General features: G+C 54.1%; 1 protein-coding gene across 2 annotated transcripts in view; it reads right to left on the reverse strand.

Annotated features, from left to right (window-relative positions):
• SMG6 (SMG6 nonsense mediated mRNA decay factor) overlaps positions 1 to 23,272 on the reverse strand; it is a 90,634-nt gene that overhangs the window by 43,791 nt on the left and 23,571 nt on the right. For both annotated transcript variants that reach the window (XM_042879397.1, XM_042879396.1), the window contains exons 10-12: positions 20,231 to 20,376; positions 1,597 to 1,713; positions 952 to 1,120 (exon numbers count right to left, since the gene is read on the reverse strand). In XM_042879397.1, the coding sequence (XP_042735331.1) occupies positions 952 to 1,120; positions 1,597 to 1,713; positions 20,231 to 20,376 (432 nt within the window). The remainder of the gene's footprint in view (positions 1 to 951; positions 1,121 to 1,596; positions 1,714 to 20,230; positions 20,377 to 23,272) is intronic.

Here is a 23,272-nt window from a genome sequence, read left to right on the forward strand (position 1 = left end):
CAAACAGAAAACAGACTCCATCTCCACAAAATGAGGCCCAGAACTTCCTGTGTGAGATTTCCATTTCCTCAGCCAAATGAAAAAGAACTGGAGTAGAGGCAATAAACTAGGAGAGCAGGACTGGACCTGACGCACGGAGCGGGGACCCATTAATGGTTAAGCCACTTTGCTGGATTACTCTTAATGCGCCTTCCCATCACCCTGGGTTCTGGCTCCTTTGGATTAACAATAAGACGTGATTTCAGGCTCTGGATCCGGAGTACCGGAGGCAGATGGAAAATCCTGCGGGAAAGCAGCTACGGAGCATGCTCAGACACTGCTTCGCATACTCCATACTTGGCCCTTTTACTTGATTTTCTGTCCAAAAATATGCAAATTGCCTAGTCCGCATTATGGACTAATGGGCTGGAATCGGCCAGTTTAGAAAATTAACCCTTTTTTGTGATGTGGGGGTAGAGGCAAGCTGTGCTTGAAGCTGAAGGGAGGCGACTTCTGGAGCTCCGGGAACAGGCAAGCGGCTCCAGGCCAGCCCAGCCTGACCAAGGTTTGCCTGTTTCAGATAAAAACAGGCAGTAAAATGCTCATGCTGCAAATGGACTTACCTCCTTCCAGAGAAGAAGGCTCTGTCTTTGAGCTGGTTGGGCTTGAAGGAGATGTATCCCAATAAAGCAGACACAAACCCTAAGCACAAGGTAAAAATCCAGCTCACGGCTCATCTCCTAACAGCCAGAAGCAAAGAGGCACATGCCAGAACCTTCAGAGCCCCTTCACACCCCCAGTGTCCAAAGCTGGACACCTGTCACTGTGACACTGAAGGTGATGAGTCCTCACCGAGTGTCCCCTGCACGCAGAGTGCCACATCCAGGAACAAGTGTGAGCGAGGGGGAAAGGTGGCACGAGGAGCCTGAGTAGGGAGGAGGAACTACAAGACAGAGCAGAGGATGCACGTACTGTTTGGGGAGCTCAAGAGAAGTTGGTGGCGGATTCCAGGTGTCTGGGTGGCCAAGCATCCAGTCTGACCAGACCTTCACACTGGGGAGCAGCTCCTTCAGGTCCTGGGGCAAGGCAGAGACCTTGATGTCATCCTCCTCATCCTCCTGCTCCTCCTCTTGTGGCTGAACTACAAAGACAAGAGGAGCTCATTGAGCCAGGCTCATGCAGCCCCTCCGTCTCAGGCAGGGACAAGGAATGCACAACATAGACCCCAACATCCCAGCTTTGAAGGTGCAAGATCAAAGGCAGAGCTCTTTTTCCTACATGGAGTGGCTCACGGAGTAAGCCAGGATGGGTCCAATCCATCTATGAGGACAGCAACTGCCAGCATCACAGAGGCAGGGTCCTGAGGTCCCTGGGATTTGGGATTTCCCAATATCTGGCAGAAATCATGCTCTGCATCCATCCATTTCTTCCAAATATTTTTAGCAGTTTTATAGTACACCTCATGCCAAGTGATGCAGAGCCTGGGATGCTGGAGAAGAAACCCAGGACCCCAGCAGAGAGGAAGGAGTGCACAAAAAAGCAAAGAATGAGGTCTCAGCCTCCCCCTCCATGCTGCCCCAGGGGTGGGAGCACGGAGTCCTGCTGGTGAGCCCTTACCTTGCATGCATTCTCTTAGCAGATTGGTGCATCTCCTCACCAGGAGTGCAAACATGGACAGCCCCAGGGCCGTGGCCTGTTCCTGGATGACAGAGCGGCAGTCCTCAGAGATGCACTCTGTGAGAAAGAAAGAGATTTTAGTGGGGAACAGCCAGACGATCCCTCTTTACTTCACCTACACAGCCCCCTTCTGTGCATCCCACGTAGCAGGGAATGGGCGATTCCTCACACCTGCCTTGGGCCCACTTGCTGCACATATGGGGAGAAGCAGGTGGCTATGGGAGCAGGGTGAGGCTGCAGCCACGCTGTCCTCATCACACCCAAAAATACCCCTCGTGCTGAGCCAGTGCTCGGGGCTTTCAGCACAGAAGCTGCTGCTTGGAGATGATGCCTTCCCCTGGAGGAGGAGGGCATGTTTAAGTGCTAAAAGGGTAATTAGCTGCATGTTTGATCTCTGTCCCTGCTGGAGTTTTAACCTCAGCAGCTGAGGAGGGGGCTCCTCCCATTTAGTTCAGCCGTCACACAACAGCTTGTCAAGAGAGCTTAATTGAAGCTGTTACTCAAGTAGATGCCACACGACCACAGCTCTTCCAAACAGAGCTGGCTCCGAGTGACAGCAAATCCCCTCGGCACATCTACACCCAGCCAGAAACCACTTCTGAGGCTGCAGTGAGCAGCGGGACGCTGGCTGCAGGGAGCTGCCTGGAGCCGGGCGTGGGTTGCATTTAGCACAGCCTGCGGCACCGTGGGCATGGCACCATGGGCATGGCGGGCTGCCCATGCTGGGGCAAAAGAAGATGCTGAGCCTCACAGGCAGCCCCTGGCCCCAAATCCCCTCTGCCCCTGTTCCCCTCCATTGGCCTCCGGTTGCCCAACGAGGGTGCTCTGCTCCTCGTGCTGGTGCCGCCGAGCGATGGTAGGAAGCGCCTGCCTGCAGGGTTGTCAGCTTTGGGAGGAAACATAAAACTAAAGATGTGACCACTCCGGGACAGTAAATCTCTTTCATGAAGCCTTTCCCACAATTAAGAGTGTTAGTCCCAGAGCTCTGGCCACAGTCCAGTTCAAGAAATTACAGTCGTCTTCACCACGCTCCCTCCTCCCGTTACTCTGTTTCAATGCTGGACTCCTTGCTTCCCATCCTACACAGGCACAGACTGAGGCCACCCCACTGCCACCTGAGCGCTGCTGTGTCCCCAGGGCACAGTATGCTGAGTGGTAGCACCCCAGGACTGTGCAGGCACCCCAAACTGCTTTCCCTATGGCTCCAGCTCATCCCATTATCAAATAAAACAAAACCCTGCAGCCCATACTGACCAGTGCCAAACTGCCTTCAGGTGCTGCTGACACCTGATCAGCTGCAGGTGTCACCCCGCATCCTCCCCTAAAGCCTCAAATGAGGCTGCTAGCCTCACCACTGCACTGTGGGCACCAGCAGCCCTCAGACCCCATTTTCCACTTGACTTGAACCACTGGATCTGCCATTTCCATACCTCTCTCAGCCCAAATTCTTCTGGAATATTTTAGCCAAAACTGCTGGGCTACTTGTGAGAATGAGGCTAGGAAATAAGACAGTGGCTTACCCTTTTTAGAAAAAAAAAAAAACCCTTACAACCTTTTCCTAGAGCTAATCTAGCAACTGCAAATCCTGGAAAGGGGATCTGAGGTTTTGCTGCAGAATAACCTTTTTAGCAGAGAGTTTTCCTGACCTACTAGAAATCTGTCCATGCGTGGCCAAGCTATAAACATCTCAAATACAGCAGTTTTTCCATATTCAATAGGAATTCATTTCAACAGCTAAAACCTTCTAAGATTTCAGCTCCCTGAGCATGCTCCATCTTCCACCCTGACACCTAACCTGCATTACGCTCAGCAGACCAAACTTTTTCGATCCAATGCATGGGGACCTCCAAAGCCACGTCCTTGTCCTGCCCACTGCTGCTGGTTGTGAGGGCGGACCCTGCTGAGAGCCCGAGAGCACAAGGAGGCAGATGGGATGGGGTAGGATGGGATGGGAAAAAACAGGAGCTGATGAGCATCAGACTGCAAACACAGACTGCAACAAGGAACCACAGCCGGGCTGGTGGTTCTGAAGATCACAAAAGCACTCTGAGCTGCAGAGCTGCAGAAGAGCCCTCCTGTTCCTCCGCATGTAGGACAGAGGTTTCTTTCTCCAGCACGAAGAGCAGGGGCAGTTTCCTTTGCAGCTCCATCTGCAAACACCTACCTGGCTCCCGGATGCAACCCGTGCATGAGCTGCCAGCTTTGTTCTGACTCAGGATCCGACTCAGGCTTTCTGCAGTCATAAATCTACCTGCTCTGCAGGGGAAGGGTGCGGGGAGAGCAAGGAGAGAGACGGAGAGCGCGGGGACTTTTGTAAAGGGGAGAAATCTGTGTTTCTCTGAGAACATTATATTCATGGAAAACATAAACCAACTGTCGTCAAAGTCGTCTGAGCTCAGGAAATGGAGCGGCCGGGAGAAGGCTGCCATGTGGCCGGATGTTATGTATTTCTAATTAGTGCTATACATCTTTCAGCAGCGAGTGTCCTTTTGCTGGGAAACACAACGCGCTGCCCTTGTTATTGTAACTGTCAGAGAGTGCTTAAACAGATAATCTCCAGGAAAAGTGATAAACACATCCCCTCTCCCACTAGGGTGTGCAAAACAGCAATGCCAAAGCTCTATTAGGGCAACAAGACCAGGCACAGGAAATGGGAATGGGAAAAGAGCGGCCGTGTAGGGGATGGCCGTGGCTGGGGAAGGGGAGCTGCTGGAGGAAGCTGCTCACAGCCGCTCCAGTGCCATGTGCAGGAGGAAATCCTGCAAGAGCCACGTGGCCTCAGCTGCTGGAAGCGAGGGGCAAGGAGCTGCAGCAGCTCCCAGGCAGCACACAGCGTGTCTGTGCTCCTGCCTCCATCCCAGCTAGCACACAGCATGAGGAGTGGTGAACCCTGCATGGCTAAAACACACGCTGCCACCAGGCGTTAGCAGAGGCTCAAAGGAGAGCAGGTCACTTTGATTCAAGGAACTGGACTGCTCCAGTCAAGCGTCAGAAGGGCTCTAGCAAGATGCTTTCCATGTTGGCCTCCCCATCCTTATTACCCCGAGCTTTGCTCTGGGCTGGGAAGCCTGGAGTGGTGCCGGCACAGGGACGGAGCTTTGCTCTGTGGGAGCAATAGCTGAACCCATCTTCCATGGTGATGCTCTAAAGGACCGTAAGCAAAGGCAATTGAGCGAACAGCTCTCCAGGCACAGCCCTGAAGATGATACAGGCTGTGGGTGAGCCCTGCCTAAGGCTCGCTGGTGGATGTGTCAGCAGCTCAGCACAGACAGCTGACTCACCAGCCAGCTGCTGCCCTGCGGGGAAGGAGAGAGCCTGGTGACCACCGTGCTGACACCACCTGAAGGCGATCTGGTTGCTCTCTTATCACTCGGCCCCAGGCCCCACGAGTGTGAGTGTTTTCCCCGTGAGTCACTCTGCCAGACACACTGCTGGCAGCCCACCGGGATGGGGCCGGCTGCAGGAAGTGGGCAAGGACAGCAGCACTGCCGGGAATGGGACACAACCCAGCAGAGCGGGGATGCTCAGGGCTGCGGGGCATTTCCCTGCCACCCCCTCGAAGAGGAGCAGTGAGTCATGGGCACTCCCAGATCTGGCTGGGAACAGCGAGTCACACACGCACTCATCTGCCCTCAAAGGAGCCTGGGAACCCACTCACACACCCATGGCTGATGCCCTGCAAAGAGCACCGGGCAGCTTTCCTGGAAGGATGCTCCCTGACCCCACATTTACAGGCAGCAGTGAGGACACGCAGCCCCGCAGCCAAGCAGACGCCACCACCTGCACGCAGAGGGCTGAAGTCCTCCCACAGCCACTTCACATCAGCCCATCTCCCTGCAGCAAGCTGTCCTACGGAGAGGCAGAAAGCCACACAAGGGTCTCAGCCACAGGACCCAGACCTGCTGCACACACTCTCAGAGCTGCCCAGGAGCCCACAGCTCCTTCTGCTCTGCACTGAAACCCCATCTTGTCCGAGGGAGGGAGGTGAGGAATGCTGGGGGCCTGGGGAGGATGGAGCAGCTCTCCCTGTGGAAGCCATTAGATATTCAACACTTCATTTGTTTCCAGCCATTCTGGACTGCAGTGCTGGGCTCGAGGACGGGAGGCTCTTCTCTGACGTAACCAGGAAGCAGCTGCAAAATTAAGGAATCCCTCATGACATCATAAAAAGGGTCGATGGTTTACAGGGGAAGGTATAAAAATTAATGACATATTCCCACCCCAAGCAACAAGCCTGCCCGAGAGCCACAGAGGAAGCCACGCTCTCCCAGCACCCCGGGGCTGCTGCTTGCTGCCAGCCCACTCCGATCTATAGGGATGGCTGAGGAATGCATTGAGTGTGCCCCCCAGGTCCCCCAGTTCTGCAGCCCTACAAACTGACCTGTCCTGCAAGAGGAGCCCAGGGGCAGCACATTGTTCCACAGCTGCACGACTCAGGCTAGGGCACAAAGAATGACACTAGCCTCGGGGACAAGCTCAGAGCCATTTCCACTTGAAAAGGGAAAAGGATAGTGGTTTAAAATTAACTGCAGCCTTTTCCAGGAAATATCAGTGGAAAGAAGCAGCCATTTTTAGAAATGTTATTCTCAGAAATTTCCTGAAAAGACCCATCAGTCAAAACACAGATTGAAGCCATTTCCACTTGCACTGAGCAGCACTTCAGAGCTCAATGTGCTTGGGGTGCTGACCCGAGCGGCGGGGCCAGGACCTTGGGTTGCACCCTGCAGCCCGGTGAGGCTGCAGAGTCACTTCTGGATATGCACCATCCTGTGCAGGGTCAGAAACAGCCCAAATGTGCACGGCTCCTAAACAGCTCCTAAGAAAGTGTGTTAATCCAGGTTGGCATGGCAGTACGGCTCCAGACCAGCCTGGCACCAGCCGCATATCGTGCTGCAGGATGCATGAGCACAATGGGGCTGGAGTGGTTCGAAGGGCAACAGGGTGCAAGACACAAGCAGGGCTGTGCACAGAGTACATCTGAACGAATGGGGGCACACTGTGAGGGTTACACCAAAAGGAGAACAAACATGGACATCAGAAGCATAAAAAGGAACGAGGCGCACTGCAGTGAGGCAGGATACAGACATATACAACAGGACGATGCAGCCTGATAGGCAAAACCCCTTAGTCTGCACAATCTTTCATCCTTCCTGACCAAACACAGACAGAGCCACAGCCTCACCCGCATGGGCAGCAAGGGCAGCGTGCATCCTCACGCTCAGAGAGCAGGCAGCCAGGCAGCACCACAAAGCACTGCACGCATCCCAGCCCGGCTGTCACTGTGTCAGATGTTATTTACAGTGGGAGGAGGTGTGAACAGGGCTTCCCGAGAGGTTTACTCCAGGCCGGAGTGAAGTTGTAGCAGGACAATCGCTGTGCTGGAGCAGGCAGCCTGCAACGTGCCTCTGCTGGTGCGAGCGTTCTGTGCCTGGAGGGAAAGTTAATGAGAGAAAGAGCCTGCAGACAGGAGCTCTGGGAGAGAGCTGCCTTTGATGGGGCAGGAACAGCAAAGTGAGGAGCTTCCGTTTCAACACATTCACTCATTTGCTGCTGCTCTTCTTTTTACAGCTTCCTGAGGGACCCAAGCTCCGCTGGGTCAGTTTGCAAAGCAAACGCCAGAACGCAAAGCCAAGTCTGTGGCCCCTGCTTTCCTCTACCAGGCAGCAAAGCCCAGACCCAAAATGCCTCCTCGCCCCCTGCAGCATCCCTCTGGGTGGTGCCAGCCCCATGCTGTACCCTCCCAGCACTCAGACACTCCTGTGACAAGGGCACAGCCCAGACACAGTGCCTACACTGAGGCTTACCTAACACTTTCCATTATAAGCCCCTGGTTTTAGTTCCTAACAACTTTGCCAAACTTTAACCATTTAGGCTGCGATCCCTCATGCCAAAAGCTTTCTTCGAGCTAAATTTATTGGGAAAATTTCATCGAAAAAACTTCAGCCATTTGCCAGAATGAGGTTAGGGAAAATATATTGTTCTTCTCAAGTTCAAAATTCTTCGACCATTGCAGTGAAATCCCCAGCACCTTCACACTTTGGAGCAGGACCCACCAGCTTGGCAGGGGCTGGCCGAGGGGTCTGGGAGAGCTTCTGCCACCCCAACCCATCCCTACAAATGTCCAGCGGACACAACGTTGAGCATTCAGAGGTCAGCAATACCAGATTTAGAGCAGACATGCAAGTTCAAGCCAAGCTCATCACGTTTGGACACTGCATGGTTGCCCTACTGGCATATCACCTTATCCACCCTCATGCTGGCTTTTCCAGTCGACACAGAAATGAATGGTTGCCAGAGACCCTCCTGAAGAACCCTTCTCAGGTGCTGAAACATGAACACGGTGAGGCTGAGGACTGCAGAAAAGCACTGTGTTTGGGGGATGGAGATGGCTCAGTGCTATACAGGAGAACACAGTTCTGTCTCTGCCTTGGTCACACACTCCCCAGTGCCCCCAGAAGTCATTGGCCCACACTCCCGTCACATCACATCAGTATTTGCACATCCCTAACAGCTCAGAAGCGACACAGAGGGGATCAGATTTGCAGATGTTGGGCAACTGCAGCTACAACCACGGCTAATGAGAGCCCTGCACTGAAGGCGAATGAAACCCGTGGAAGACAACGCATTCAGGACACCTCCATCTCCTGTATTTCAAGGTGAGCACTCAAAATCTAGAAAACTCATTATTCGTTATCGATATATACATCTCTACACTAGAGATACCATGCAGAAGGCATGAACCAAAACAGAAGCAAGTTTTTGCCATCCCGTTGTTTGGACCTGAGGACGGCGAAAGCAACCAACGAGTTCTCTGCAGAAATGCCATGGGAAGGGAGAGGAGTTTTACACAAGTGATGGCACAACAGCAAAACAGAGCCCAGGGTCTTCTGGCCACGTCATCATCTGCATTGCCAGAGAGCCCCTGTCTGCATCACAGCACACCTCTGGCGAGTGAGGAGCTGCAGAGCACTCTGAGGTTTGCAGTGCTACGCACGCGGACACGGCCAGCTTCACCCATCCAAGCAGCGGCGGTGAATGGGGGCTGTGTGCTCCTCCTGTGGAAATTTGGAACAAGCTCAGTGCCACGCATAGGAAGGTTCTCAGGTGTCGGGTGAGCAATTCCCTGCTGGCAGGGCTGAAACCGCAGGCACAAACCCACAGCACACAGGGAACCGATTCCAGGAAGTCTAACATCCGAGCCCCGATATTAGAAAATATGATCTCAGTGCTCCAACGGCTCACACGGAGCCGGACCTCGGGTCCCAAACACCACAGCCCCCCGAACACCTGGATTAACCACCACCATTAACCTCCTCACCACCAACAAGCACGAGGCACGCACTGCCTCCGGGCCAGAATCCTCTTTTCTCCTGCGATCTGAGCCAGGGTTGGCACGACTCATGGATGCCGTGGTTACACCACTCCCATGTGCAGAGAGAAGAGCCCCGACCCGCCGTGCTCAGCTCACGACAGCCCTTCAGCATCCCAGCTCCAGCACTGCGACGTTCCCTGCACAGATTCAAAAACCTGCTGCAGTTCCAAAGCGGGCTTTGGTTTCACTGTGACCAGCAGCTCAGAGACTCACAGTTACTATACAGTCGAATAAAATATTTTTTCATAAATTTAACGCCAGCATGTCTGTGTTTGGAAACTTTGAAAATCCATGTTGTATGGTTTACTGCACTGGAAAAGGTGCCAACAGAGTTTCAAAGGAAGGGAAGTGTATAACTGTTTCCTTTCAAATGCATTTTCCAATGGGATCCATTGAGGGAAAAGGCTGGAACTAACTAAAACATTATTAAAAACTGTTATGAAAAGAGACAGAGAGATGGAAAAAGATAGACAAAAAGTCCAATACACAGCCGAGAGGGAGGGAAGGAGACAGGCAGCAAGAAAGGGGATACGGGCAGCAAGACACTTTGGGTGGGGAAAAAGGGGCGAGACGGGGAGTTTTATCTGGCAGCCCCGCTCGTGGTTTCATATTGTTGCAGATCGATTGATCGGGATTTCAAGTGCTGCTGGCCCGGTGGCACGAGGAGAACCACAGAGCTGGCTGCGAGCACGGCGCCTGCGAACTGCTGACCTTCAGTTTTCAAACCAAAAATATTCTTTGGGAAACGGTTCCACTGGGTTCCAGCCCAGGCTGCCAAGCGCAAACAAGCACTACTAACCTGAAGCAACACCCAGGACTAGTAACCTGAAGCAGCTCCCGGGTGTGATTCACACGGCATGACAGCCGTGTGTGCAGGGCTCAGCTCAGCCACATGCACTGAGTGGAGAAGGCACTGATTGCTCACATTGCTGCTGCAGTGGACGCACGGGTGCTCCTCTGCTGGCTGCATTCCGACCGCTCTAACAAAGCCTGCAAACAGCGAGATGCTCGGGGCCATGCAGCACAGCCACAGCTCGACTCCTGCTTCTGCTGCCCTGCGAGTGAAGGGGCTGGAAAAGCACTTTTTGTAGCGTTACCTCCGTGCCCCCTGACTTTGGGAAGGGTCCAGGGCCCCGCTGCTCTGCTGGGCTTCAAAGAGCCAGGCCAGGGTGGGCAGCGCCTGCCGAGCCGCGGGGCTGCGGTTCTTCGGGGTGTAGCAACCGTGGGCTGTAGCACACATGTCGAGGGATGAGGGGAAAAAAATAAACAGACAGACAAAAGAATGAGGATGCTCTGCCAATTCCAATTGTGCAGCTTTTATTTTAAATACTTATCAAGCTGAGAAAGAGCAGAGTTCTTGGAAAATAAGGTTTCCTTTCTTCCAATGCCAGTGTCAAACACCCTCCAGGACGGGTACGGCACAGGCGCAGCCGCCATCCGTCCCACCCGCCCTGGCAGGGATCGGGGCTAACAGCCCTGCTGCTTCTGGTAAAGAGATTGCTCCTATTTTTTTATTAATCTCCAATCTGGCTGGGTTCAAATTATGGCCAATTACCCACCAACACTTCTCGCTAATAAAATAAAATTTTACGGGCCCTAATTACTGCTTTCGCTCAACTGCTCGACGGGAAGCGGCGCGCTGCAGACGTGCGGGGCGGTGAGGGAATGCTCAGCCCTGTGTGCCAGCAGATGGCACGAGAGGTTCCCAGTGCCAGGTGTCCCCAGGCTCACTGACACGTATCCCCAAAGCAGGATGCCTGCTGCCTGCAGTGCCGAGCCAACCCTAAGGCCACCACTATCAGAGCGGTGAATACATTCCACTTTAGAAACGATATCTGAAAGCCCTGTGCGGTTGCTTGCCTTCACAGCAGGGTCCTCCCACCCAGGGGACAGAAGGAAGGCAGCCCCCCAAGCCCCGCTCCCACCTCACCTCTCCGTCACCCATACACTTAATTGAAAGAGACGGGTGCACAAGCCAAAATGTTTAAATTCCTGCGAAAATATCCCAGCTCCCAGCCCTGAGCGCTTCCATCCTGGTGCTACAGCACAAACAGGAGCCCCACAGGTGCCTGCAGCCCTCGCACATCACGCTGGACCGTCTCCGCAGCGCCGGGCTGATGGAGAGCCTCAAAGCAGCGCTGCCACGCAGGTATCCCGGCTCAGCTGGGGGAACGCGGCTCTGCCGCAGTGATTAATTTCTCTTTCTTAAGCAGGATTACTTTAATTTTCAAGGCCTAATGGAGTCCAGCTGCGACGGGGAGGGAACGCTGCAGCGGTACAAAGACGGACCCTTCCACGCTGGTGCAAACTCAACGCGCACACACACACAAAGACCTATAAAAAGGATGCACTGCGGCGGGATATTTTTAGTCTTGACAATACGGCACTAAAAATACGACTTTGCTAATACATCACTACAGAAATATTCCCAGTGTCCATTCAGGAACGGTTTAAAACATTTATTTTTGTTTCCTTTCGCGATGGTCAGAGAGGAGGGAGAAAATAGAAACTCATTGATAAGAGGAAACGAGAGAGACATGAAAAATTGAAAACTACCTAAAAGCTCATGGAGAGGTTTATTTTATTAGTTCTTAATAAATATCTTGCAGATTTCCTCAGGAAATACACCAGATCACATGTAAAATAGTTTGGTACTGATGTCAACTGTGTCAGCATATGAAATCTATTAGGGTGAAGCCACAGCAGGGTGATCAGCGTGCTGAAAAACTGCACGGCACCGAGGCGGGGGGGCGGGGGGAATCTCACGGCCCTTCCAAATTCTTCGAGAGGTAAAAAAGTCAGCCAAGACGCAGAGAGAGAGAGAGAGAGCGAGCAAAAAGAAAGAGAAAAAAAAAAAAGAAAGAAAAAAAGATCCCACATCCTGCTTCGCTCTGCCAGCAATGTGAAGTGCCCAGAGATTAATTCTATGTCTGGCCTGGAAATGTGACTTTAAAGCATGGAGGGAGGAGGAGGAGGAGGAGGAGAGAAGGCCAAGCAACGGGGCCTGGCACTGTGCCACCGACCCCCCTCCCCAACACCGCGTTTCAACGTAGACAGCAGCAAACCCCAGCAGACGGCAGCTCCAAGCGCTGCCAGGGCCTCGCACCAGCTGCAGCGCGTCTCAGCCCCGCGCAGATGGGCCTGAGAGCATCACTTCCTCCTCTTCTGCCTGCCTGCCTGCCTGCTGGCCTCGCGAGGCACAGCACATGTGGCCGAGCCGCTCCCCAAGGCGGGCTGGGGGCCCCGCTGGCTGTACTGTGCAGGGCCGGGTCAGAGCTTGGCTCCCCGGGCTCTGTCAGGATGGGTTTGTGCTGTTCCCAAAGTGAGCTTGGCAGCTGGAGCCTCTCCTCTCTGGGATGCTATCTGGAGAGCAGGCGATGCTTGCGCAAGCTGCCCTTCTCTGAGCATCAGAGGTTGGAGATGTGGAGGGGAATGGGAGAAGGGAGCCCATGGGCAGGGCTGCCCCTTCGGGTACCTGGTATGGTAGGGGATAATGGCGTTGCCAAATGGGTCTATGGGGCACGTGGGCTGGCTTGTGACTGCTGCCCACGTGGGATGCAATGATGCGTGTCAAATCCGTTCCATCTGTGGGATGGTCACTGTGCCCCCTGCATGCTGCCCATGGTCACGCTGAGCACAGCCACTGCAAGGCACAGCAACCAGTGCCTTCAGCTCACTGGAACGCAAATCTTCCATGCTGGGGTTCAACGGCCCTACTGTGTCCTGGCTGCAATACCAGGCACTTCCACAGAAAGGTGAGTGCTGAAAGTCAAATGGAACCAGTTCTCATTTTTCCACTGCAAAGCCCATCGGATAACAGGGGCAGAGCCTAATGTGCGGGTCCATACAGCCAAGGGCACACACTAACCATGGAAAACCAAAGGTCTCCATAGATAAACCTGCACGGGGGACACCTCCTACCCTCAGACACACATATAAGTAAAAACACATCCCCAGTCATGCTGCTGTTATGGATTGAGCATTGGGAAAGGACAAGTTCCCTCACACCCCCAAGGGCTGCTCACTCCCTGCAGAAGCTTGTCCAGTGCCGGACACTTGCATTGTGCCATGAGCAGAGGGAAGCAGGGCCAGCCCTGGCCCTGAAAGAAGGCAGCTCGGCAGTGGGCAGCCCTGGGGCAGGAGCCGAAGCTCAGCGGGTTGGCACAGTGCAGCTGAGCCCACACGGGGAGCGGGCACGGGGCGGGCAGCCCGCCTTGCTGCACCTGGCACGCTTTAAAACAACCCCGCAAGCTCAATCAAGAGTTTTACAACTTCACAAAGCACCATAATTAGCCTAATTATACAATGTTCTCTCGGAGAATTAAATAGAAAGGCAGTAATTGACTCGGTGTTGCTTAGAAGCGCGAGGAAATCAAAGGCGCAACTCACATTAAAGAGTCAGAAACATCTCTTTAAAAGTGAGAGGATTTCCTGTCGCAGTACAAACATCTGAAGCCTCACCCAACCGCTGCACCTGGCAAGACCCCACTCCCCAGCACCCCTCTGTGCCAAGGCACGGCCGCAGCGGGCACCTCCTTCCTCACCACGCAGCAGGAGAGCTGGGGACACCATGTGCCAACGCTCTGCTTCCTGCCCTCCCTTTGCACTCAGCAGAGCTGCTCGTCGCAGTGAGCAGCAGCACATGTGTTCCAGCCCATGGCCTGGTGGCACAGCCACGTGCACACAGCTTGGCGCGTCCCCGGCCCTGCTCCGACTTGCTGCTCGGGCGGCAGAAGCTTGGCTGCAAAGCAGACTCAAGCTTGGGGATTACAAATCATTTCCCTCTCGTTGTTACCCTGAAATGAGATCTCAGTATCGTTTGGTGGAACAGCTTCAAGGGCAGCAGTAAGGATGTGCTCATGTGACAGGCAGAGCGGGCAGGAGCCCCGCTGAGCTCATCCAGCACTGCTCAACAGGGACTTTTGCTGCACTCAGGCTGGAGAGTTTGACACACACACACACACACAGAGCAGTGAGTGCTCTGTCTCACTGGAAACCTTCCCCTTCCCTGCCACAAAGCCCCGCTCCATCTCCTGCCACTGAAGCTGACAGCTACATTTCAGAAACCTGAACTGCAAGTGGAAATTCCCTGCAGCGCGGTGCTTATTGCATCTCCTGCTGGCACATGGGGCAACGGGAAAAAAAGTCACATGGCTTTCTGGACACACATCTCACTAAGGAGTCTTGCATCAGAGGGCAGAAGCCAGCAGCCAGGAAAATAACTCCAATTACGGTAAATAAATCCCCAAATATGTGACAATCTGCCTTTTAAACAGGAAACAGAGGGGAATAAGCAAAGGAAGACTTTGGTCTAAACATTGCTGCCACCAGCCTCAAGAGCCCAGGAGCGAGGCTCTGAGACACGTCTGAGCCAAATGCATGCTACCTGAACTTTGCTGATGCAAAGTCTCAACTCCGAGACAGCTTCCTTCCCCCAAAGGAAAGGCGCCTGCAGTTCCCGTGCCAGCCTCTCCAAGCACTCAGAGAAGCCCAGGAGGGGCAGCTGCCACCTCCGGACACGTGCATGGTCCCCACAGTGCTGTGTGAGCACAGGAAGCAGCAGGCTGACAAGAGCAGTATAGGTATCACGCACGCCTGTGCCATGTCAGCCTTGTCCTGCAAACCTGGACGTGGCCACCAGCAGCCGGCGACCTTAATGTACCCAGCAGCTTTGGAGAGCCTCCACAGGAGCACCGCAATGCAGAGGGGGATGGATCCTCTCCTGCTTCAAACTCAAACCTGAAGCAAAGAAGAGCATCAACGTGAAAGGAGGAGAAGGATGAATTTAAGGATGGCTTCCTTCCATTGAAGTCCTTGGGAAGCATTAAGGCCTGCCAACACCTCGCTAACGCTGCAGCTCTGCAGCAATGGCATGCTGTCACTGCCAGCTGCATGCTGGTGACCCCAGTGCAGACAGTGCAGTGCACACTTGCTGTGTGACAAGCCAAGTCCCACTGCCACTCAGCTCCATCCTCCCTGCAGAGAGGGTTTGCATTACAAATACAAGGTCCCAGGGGGAAGTGGAGGGACCTCAAGCTCCAGGGCCACTGCTGCCAATGGGACAAGAGCTCATGCAATGGGAGAAGCCCTAGGAAAGCCTTCATCTCCCATTCGCCACGTCGTAAGCTGGCACAGATGGCAGAGATGCCCAGACACTGGGGAAACACACATTTAACCATGCAAGTAGGGAAACGATGAGAAAATGACTCTGCTCTGCTCCCCAGACAGGGGAAGATCAAGTTGCTGCTTCTGCTATCTACAGCCTGAGGTTTATTAAGCTTTGCTTTGTGCCTAATTTTAAAATACCACCAAACCGAAGCAGCCATCCACAGCACTGCTTTATTTTTAAACTCACTCACACGCACTGGACTGCCTTGCAATCAGAACCCAGTCCGCTCCAACACGCGAGAGGTGGTCAGAATCTCAGGAGAAGCCATTGAGATGTGAGTGCAGCAGCACAGTGCTGCATGCTCCCTCCAAGGCTTGTTCTGATGCTGCACTCCTCTCTGAGCAAAGCTGGGGTCCAACCATTGGAAACCAAACCAGCGCTGCGGAGATGGTCAGAGACAGAGCCCAGTTCTGCCACCACCACCCTCCGCAGCATCTCCGGGGATATTTTAAGGGTTCATGCTTTAGCTTATGAGGCTGAGCAGCTGCGGTCAGCAAAGCGAAACGCGCTGCAGGCAGAGCAGGGCCGTGCGACGGCAGGACGGCAGCAGAGCAGCTGCTCATGGTCTGAATCCTGGGGGTCCAGTGCCTCTCTGCAGCCAGGCTGGGGCTGAGCATCCACAGCAGGAGGAGGCAGGACAGTCCTGCGCCTGCAAGGAGCTGCAGCTGATCTCCACCAACACACGGATCCCCCCTACCAGGGAGATTTGGGCAAGAAGCTGGTGTAGGTCTTCAAGCATCAAGCAGGACCGTGCAACATCTGAAAACCTTTGCAAGAACTATAATTAGTGAGCACTCAGGCGCAGAAGAATAGTTCTGCACGAACCTGAGCGCTTCTGCAGCAATGGGCTGTGCAGCACTGACCGATCTCACAGAACGGCAGTGCACAGGGACACACGCTGCTCTGACCTCGCAGCAGGAGCAGGTTGTGAATCCTCCCGCCTTGCTTCACCAGCATTCAACTCATTCTCTAGCACCGAAAGCCAGACCTTGCTCTGCTCCCAGAGGGAAGCCTGACCCCAGCTGCTTTCACAAACGCTCCCTGTGACCTGCTGTCCAAGCGACAGGTTTCCCTCCCCGCTCACCAGCACGGCCACCCTGCTCTGCCCAAAGCCCCCTCTGGCAACAGTGCTCAGCCACAGCCTCCCTGCATGCCTCTGCTCCTTCAGCCCCAGGGGATGCAACTTCCCCCCCCAACGGCATGTGCTGAGGATGCACATATGGCAGTCCCCCCCTCCTTCCACCTAAGCCCGACCTCCTAACAAACTCCACACAGCACAATGCGACAGGCCTGGGAGTGCCAGAAGGCATCCAGGTGCTGCAGCCTGATGCTTCACACCCACAGCCAGGCAAATTTGCTGGGATTTCCGGGAAGTGTCTCTAGGGTGCCCCGTGCTGCACCCCCACTTTGGTGTGCGCTTGTTTGGAATGCGGGCCTGTCGGGGGGAGAGGGGAAGTTATTCTGGTGGTGGCCTATGAATAACATCCAGTGATTTATAGGAAGTATAATCCAATAATACAGTAAAATAAAACAGTGTGTCTGAGATGGGTTTGATTCCAGGAATTATAAAACAAATTATTAAAGAGAGAGAGAAAGAAAAAAGCCTCAGAGAGGCCAGATCGGAGTAAATTGGGCACAGATGGGCTGGGAGGGGGTTTCTCTCTCTCCCCTCACCGAGATGCCCCTGCCGCAAGCACGGCTTCAATTAGTCTTTGCAGAAACCAGAGTTTTATTTCCCCAAATTACAGAATTAAAAAAAAATTAAAATGCTTGGAGTGTTTGTGGTTGGGATAAAGGGATCCAAACTTCTCTGTTAGCTGATGGTGCAGATGGCTACCAAACTGTTAAAAGGGCCACCCCGTGAAGAGGCTGGAGCCCAGGAGAGCCCAAACCCTTGGTAACCACCAACACCCTGCGATGCATTGGTGACAGTGTGGGGCTGCTCCAGCAATGGCACATGCCAGCCACACAGAGCACCATCTCTCTGCTTCCGCCCCATGGCTACACAGCATCTCCATCAGGCTACCAGCACCTTCGTTCCACCTTTGCCCTGCCATAAGGCAGCCAGGGGGCAGAGGACCAGCCAGCAGCACGTCCCCATCACCAACAGGAAGGTTGGGCTCCCAGGGAGCAGTGTGCTGTCTGGTGCTCAATAGCAGGGGAATGCTTCATGTGGGAATTCTTTGGCTTCCTCTGGCAGAGAAAACAACAGCCCCAATCCATTTCCTGGGGTCTTCCCAGCGTTGCAAGGGCAGCTGCAACCGGCTCCTGCTCCAGGCATAGGGCTGTACTCAGCTCTACCTCCCCAAAATGGTCAGATGGGCACAGGGCCATCTTTGCAAAGACAGATTTCAGAAAGCAGTAGTTGCAGGAGGAAACATTATTGCAAACACTGCAATGCAGGGGCAAAGGAAAATGAGTGAAAAGCAAAGAGCAGCAGATAGAAACCACTCTGCATGAGCCACCAGCCTGCCATGCTGTTGAAGGACTTGGGACAAACTGAGCACAACCTGCAGTGAAACTGGAGGAAGAGAGAGTAAGGAAATGGCAGGGTGAGTGTCTGGCATCAGTCTGAGGAAGAAAGAGAAGAGGTATTTACTGAAGTGAGGTTGATTAGTAATACTTCCGTATTTTCTCAATACCCAAGTCAGAGATTAGAAATTTGTGTTAACTGGCAATGAATTAAAGTATGCAAAATTCTCCACGTCAAGACTGCCTGCAACACCACCCCACAGCTGCTAGTAGAACCCCCCCAATCCCAGCACCAGGGGCAAGCATAGGCAATGGGGGCAAGCAAGTAAGCCCTCAAGTTTCTTAGGAGCAGCTGTGGCCCCACAGAATGGAAATACATGGGAGGAAGGGAGGGAGGGAGCACCTGCCCCGAGAGGTATCTGCCCCCGGACAGTGAGGAGAGGAGGCTCTCAGACAGACCTCCCTCACTGCCCCCAGACACACACATCTCCTGCTGACAGTCGGACAGAGCCGTGCCACGGCAAGGACACAGCAGCTCCGATCCCGGATTTGCAGGAGGACTGCAGTAGGAGGGGATCTCTAGAGGTCACTCGTCCAACAGCAGGGTTAGATGCAGCCATGGAGCTCACCCTGCCAAGCCCTGCCTCCCGCAAGCGCTGCTCCCAGCAGGGCTTCCTGGCAGTCAGGATGCACGCAAGGCAGAACTGCTCCCTGCATCCCCTCTGCACCCAACTGCTGCCTATGCAGCTGCAGCCCGGCGAGGTGACTCATGTGCTGGGAAATGGAAACCCGCACCTTCCCAACAGCCCTTTGCCACATGCTCCAGTCTGCCCTCTGCCCACAGCATCCCACACAGCGGGGAAGGAGCCAACACCCTCACTGCTCCGTGCTGGGCAATTGGTAATAACTCAGCCAGCTTTCTTGCTTGCCTTTTAAGCTCCAGGTTCTTTGCTTGCTTTTTTTTCCCCCCTTCCCCTTCTGCACCCAACTCCCAGCACTTCTCAGTATCACCGCGTCGGCACTGAGCCCAACCCGGGCTCTGCCAGCACTCAGCACACGAGCGCTCAGAGACCACCGGAGCATTTGTGCTGACAACAGAATTTGCTTTGCCAACAATATTCTTTGCAAACGTTTTAGGGTCACCAGAGCAAGGAGCCCTCGGGGGCACAAAGCATCAGATGGCAGCCACAGTGCCATTCAACCCACAGCACTTCTCCAACACTGCCACCTGCTCCCTGTACGGTCCACAGGTCCCCAGCAGGAGCAGGTTTGCTTTCTCCAGAGATAAGAGAGCTGGGAGCAGCTGGCAACTACTCGCATGGGAGACAGGAAACTCCAAGAAGACATATTTTGCACAGGAGATAAGAAGTGCTCCCTTTCCGTCACTCACTCACTCACATCCACAGCTCGGCTGCGGATGGAGGAGCAGTCCAGTGGTCTGAGAGCTGGGATTGCTTCCAGCCTTGCCACGGGGGCTTCTACACAGCCCAGACAAATTTCTTCCTCTTTACCACCCGCTCCTGTCTGAGAGCACAGACACAGCTATTAATATACCTACTGGGGGGCCGCACACAGGCATTGCTCATCATCAGAAAGTACTTTGCAGCTCAGACGTAAACACACTGGTGCTGGTTGGCACCTAGCAGGAAGGAGGGCACGTCCTCGCTAGCAGGGCTGACGGCTCACAGGGCTTCCCCAAAGGGACGGATGGTGCCTGTGCAGCACACAGCACGGGGAGCCACGTGGCCCAGCCCACTTGGCCACCAAGCACCGCAACTGACTCACAAGGGAGAAATCACCCAGCAGCAGCACAACGGGCCTCGGCCCTCCTGCTCACATGGTGACTTTGATTGAGGTCCATCTGTTTTTGGAAGCTAAATTTCAAGTCATTGGTGTGCCACGTGCTGCTTCCCCCAAGTAGGGAGTGTGGCCCCTTTCCCGGTCCCAGAAATGTAGCCCAGGCTGACCCAGCTGCTGTGCCCACTGGGGTTCCTTGGAAGCACAATTTCAAACCCAGAGGCAAGGATTTTGCTTTGGTAGCATCCCTGCTAAGTAACCCAACAACGACAGTGCCCTCATCTTGGGCAGATGGAGAAGGATGAGCGACATGAGATCCTCCAGGTGCCTTAGCACAGGGTGTAGCCTCCAGCAGCATCTCCCATAGCACGGCTCAGCCACCCACACAGACACAGACAACAACGTTCTGCCCTCAGCCAGGCCCTCCCAGATCCTCCCAGCCCTCACAGTGCCAATGTGGGCGCTGAGCAGGACCCGAGTGAAGCGCCGGGAGGGCAGAGCTGTAGAACACAGCCTTCTGTCCGTGCCTGATGACTCAGGCTCCAGGGGGACGTGATGCCTCCTCACTCCACATCATTAAACACCTTGTTGAGGCCTTCCAGAACAAGCCACGGCACTTCTGCCATCCTTACACACACCAACACCTCCAGGCATCCAACCCCGCTGGACTTCAGCTGGGTACATGCCCTCCACCCTTCTCCATCCACAGCTCAAAGAAAGACGAGCGATCCCCAGCCCATTTCCCTTAAAGCAGCACATGGTACCTTTGGGCTGGGAGTTGTACACTGCAAACATGTTGATTGCCACGAGCTGGAGCATGCGGGTGCTTCCGATGGGAGGGGGGCTGTGCTGCAGCAGGACCTGGAACTCCCTCAGGACCTCCTCGGCCACCGCAGGGAACGTCTCCATCCTGCAGACAGAGAGAGATGCCGTAGAGCAGAACGCAGACTGTGCCCTGGGAAGGGTGGCACAGCTCCCTCCGTGTCACCTTGCCCAGGGAACAGGGACCCCCCACAAAGTGCTGAGGGGCTGCTGCCCATCCCAGAGCCACAGGGAATCGCTGCCTCTGGAGTGAAGGTGCAGGCAGTGCGAGGGAGACAGCCGAAGCCTTCCTCAGCGAGGGATTGCTCTGTAACCAACAGGCAGCATTCCTTTGGCAGGAAAACACGGCCTTTATGAGTCATTTCTGACCAACCATTTTTTTCTACTGACTTCTACCAAGCTGGGAGGGGTGCCAAGAGGCCAGCAGCTCGCTTGGACCAGGAGCAGCCCATGGGACTCCCAAGAAACACGGGCTGCAGCAAACGGCACACACTGGTGCCACATTGCGGATGTGGCAATTCCAAGTGCGTTGAACACTGGCCAAGAACACGCTGCCTCCAGAGAACAGTCTCTGTCCCAAGCTCCTGTGCTGGTGCTGCCCACTCCCAGCACAGTGAGAAAGCTGTCAGCTCTCACTATTTGGAGCCCTGCCTCGCCCAGGGGACAGGAACCTGCAGTCCTCTGGTCCTGCTAGCTGCTATTGCTCATCAGACACAGCTGCAGTGCCACGCCGGGGACGAGGTGTGCTTTCAACACTGCTCACAAGCACCCGTGGAAAGCTGACACGTTTATCCTGCTCTTCATCCGGCGTCACTAGGGGAATTAGCCGAGGTTACTTATAGAGCTGATGGATCCTCAGCAATCCCCCAGCTGAAGTATGGTCAGCAATGGAACCGATTGCAAAGAGCGCAGTCAGTTCACAGAAACAGCGGTGACGTGGCTCCCCACAGCAGCCCTCCCAGGAGCCCTCACCTGGTATCCCCTGAAGGCATCTTTATATCAAGATGCTGACAAAAAATTTGCAAACCGGTGGGGAAAATGAAAAATAGTTCTCCTATCCCACTGCCTCCGCTGCTGAGTTTGCTCTGTTCCCTTCTTGGTCCTGCACTAGAAAAAGTCACAGCTGGACCCAGCAAGAATGAGCAATGGTCTGCAGCAAGTGCCAGCTCCGTATCAGTGACAGTGTAACTCTTGTGCCCACAATGGCCAGGAGGGAGCCAGAATGTGCAGTGGGTACAGCGCCGGGAGCCAGGGCAGGCAACCTCAAGGGCCTCCAGAGCAATTTCCTCTATCTTCCCCCTGAGAGATTCAGATCTTGTGATATCAGCATGCTACAGACTGGATTAGCAAGCCGCTTCTGGTAACCCACATGGGCAATTCTGCTGGGCTTCCCCAACAGACTTTCAGGACAGCAGTAGGGTCTATTTTTAAAGACAGAATTGCTTTCTGCCTAACCATATTTCACAGATGCCTTTCAACAACTGGTTCTACCTAGCAGCAGGGCTACCCTCTGCCTTGGCACCGTTTGCTGGAGCGATGCAAAGCCTCCGTTACCTTCCCACAGATGTGGGCTGTAACAAACAAGGCCCCTTGTACTCGGTAGCCCTGCAGAACGGAGCAGCTCCGCCAGCACAAAAGCATTGCTCCCTCTCAAAGAAGCAACTTTCCTGGAGCTGGGGCACAGCCAGGGACTGAGAGCAAAATGATTGCTTCTAAAGACTTCCTAATTTTGAGAAATCTCAGACCACATCCAACATATCCAGCAACATCCTCCTAGGGCAGACGGGCCGCTGGGGATGGAGGAGCCCTTCGTGGGATGGGTCATTAGCGAGGAGATGGGGATTATTGCCATGGAATAACAACAAGGAAGAGTGAGGGCTTCCTCAGCCCCGCCAGCTGTGCCTGGATACCGCAGCACATCTGGAATGGCATGCAGTAACCCCACGGAGTTCAGAACCAGCAAGTCAAGAACTGAGCAGAAATTTTTAACAATATACTTACCTATGGTTTTAGGAGCAAGATGGCTCAAAATTAGCTTTACACCATCTTTTCCTTACTTTTCACAGATAAATTACTATAGATTCTGCCCAGAGAGAACTCAGCCATTCCTCACCTTTTACCTATTTTAAGCACGGAAGCTGTTTAGCAGGGCTGGACGCATTTCTCTTCCTGTGTCATGTTATTACTTTCTAGTTCCCTTCTAAGTACTTCAGGGGATCTTCTGCCATTAAACATACTTGGGTTTTCTAAATGACTGTCCTGGGAAGCAACCGCCTCTAACACTACATCTTAATTTCACAAAAGTGTCGGGAACCAAATGTGCAAGCAATCAGTGCAACATCCCCATTAATCCCCCTGCTGGCATGTGCTCAGCCCAGAGCTCCCTGGACATTCTGCCCTGCAGCACAGACACGATGCCATCACCAAACCTCACGTGGGGACTCTGCTTCTGCTTCCCACTGCTTTATGAATGGTGCAAGGTTAAGCACGTGCCACCCCAGAGAGCGCACTGCTCGGAGCAAGAGCCATGGCTTCTGGCTGTATCACGGCATCAGTGCTGCTGTGCTGCATTCTTTTGCTTCCAAGGAAGGGAAGGTGACAGGCTTCCTGACAGCAGCTCCCTGCCACCGTGCTGTGCTGCTCCTGGGCTTTGTGCCCCACTGTGTCTTCCCAGAGCCACCACTCCGTCGGCTGGGAGTTGGGGAGGTGGGAGAGGAGGGGACAACACCAGAGATTGAAGTGGAGGGAGCACGGTTTGAAGGCAAGAAAGGGAGGAAAGAGCCTCTGCTCCCTCCTGGGTGCACATCAGCTGGCTGAGCCCAGCCTGTGCCAGAGGGTCCCGGTGCACGAGGCCTTGAGATGGAGGAAGAAAACCCCAACACTAATCATCATGGACTGCAGGGCGGGTAGGGAGAATAGGAACCAGGAGGCTAGGCCTGCAAGAATTCACACCCTGTGCCCTCAGCTCCAAACACAGCTTAGTT

The sequence above is a fragment of the Lagopus leucura genome, unplaced genomic scaffold (genome assembly GCF_019238085.1).
Source record: "Lagopus leucura isolate 7727_CA_CO unplaced genomic scaffold, USGS_WTPT01 Super-Scaffold_100024, whole genome shotgun sequence".
Lineage (NCBI taxonomy): Eukaryota > Metazoa > Chordata > Aves > Galliformes > Phasianidae > Lagopus > Lagopus leucura.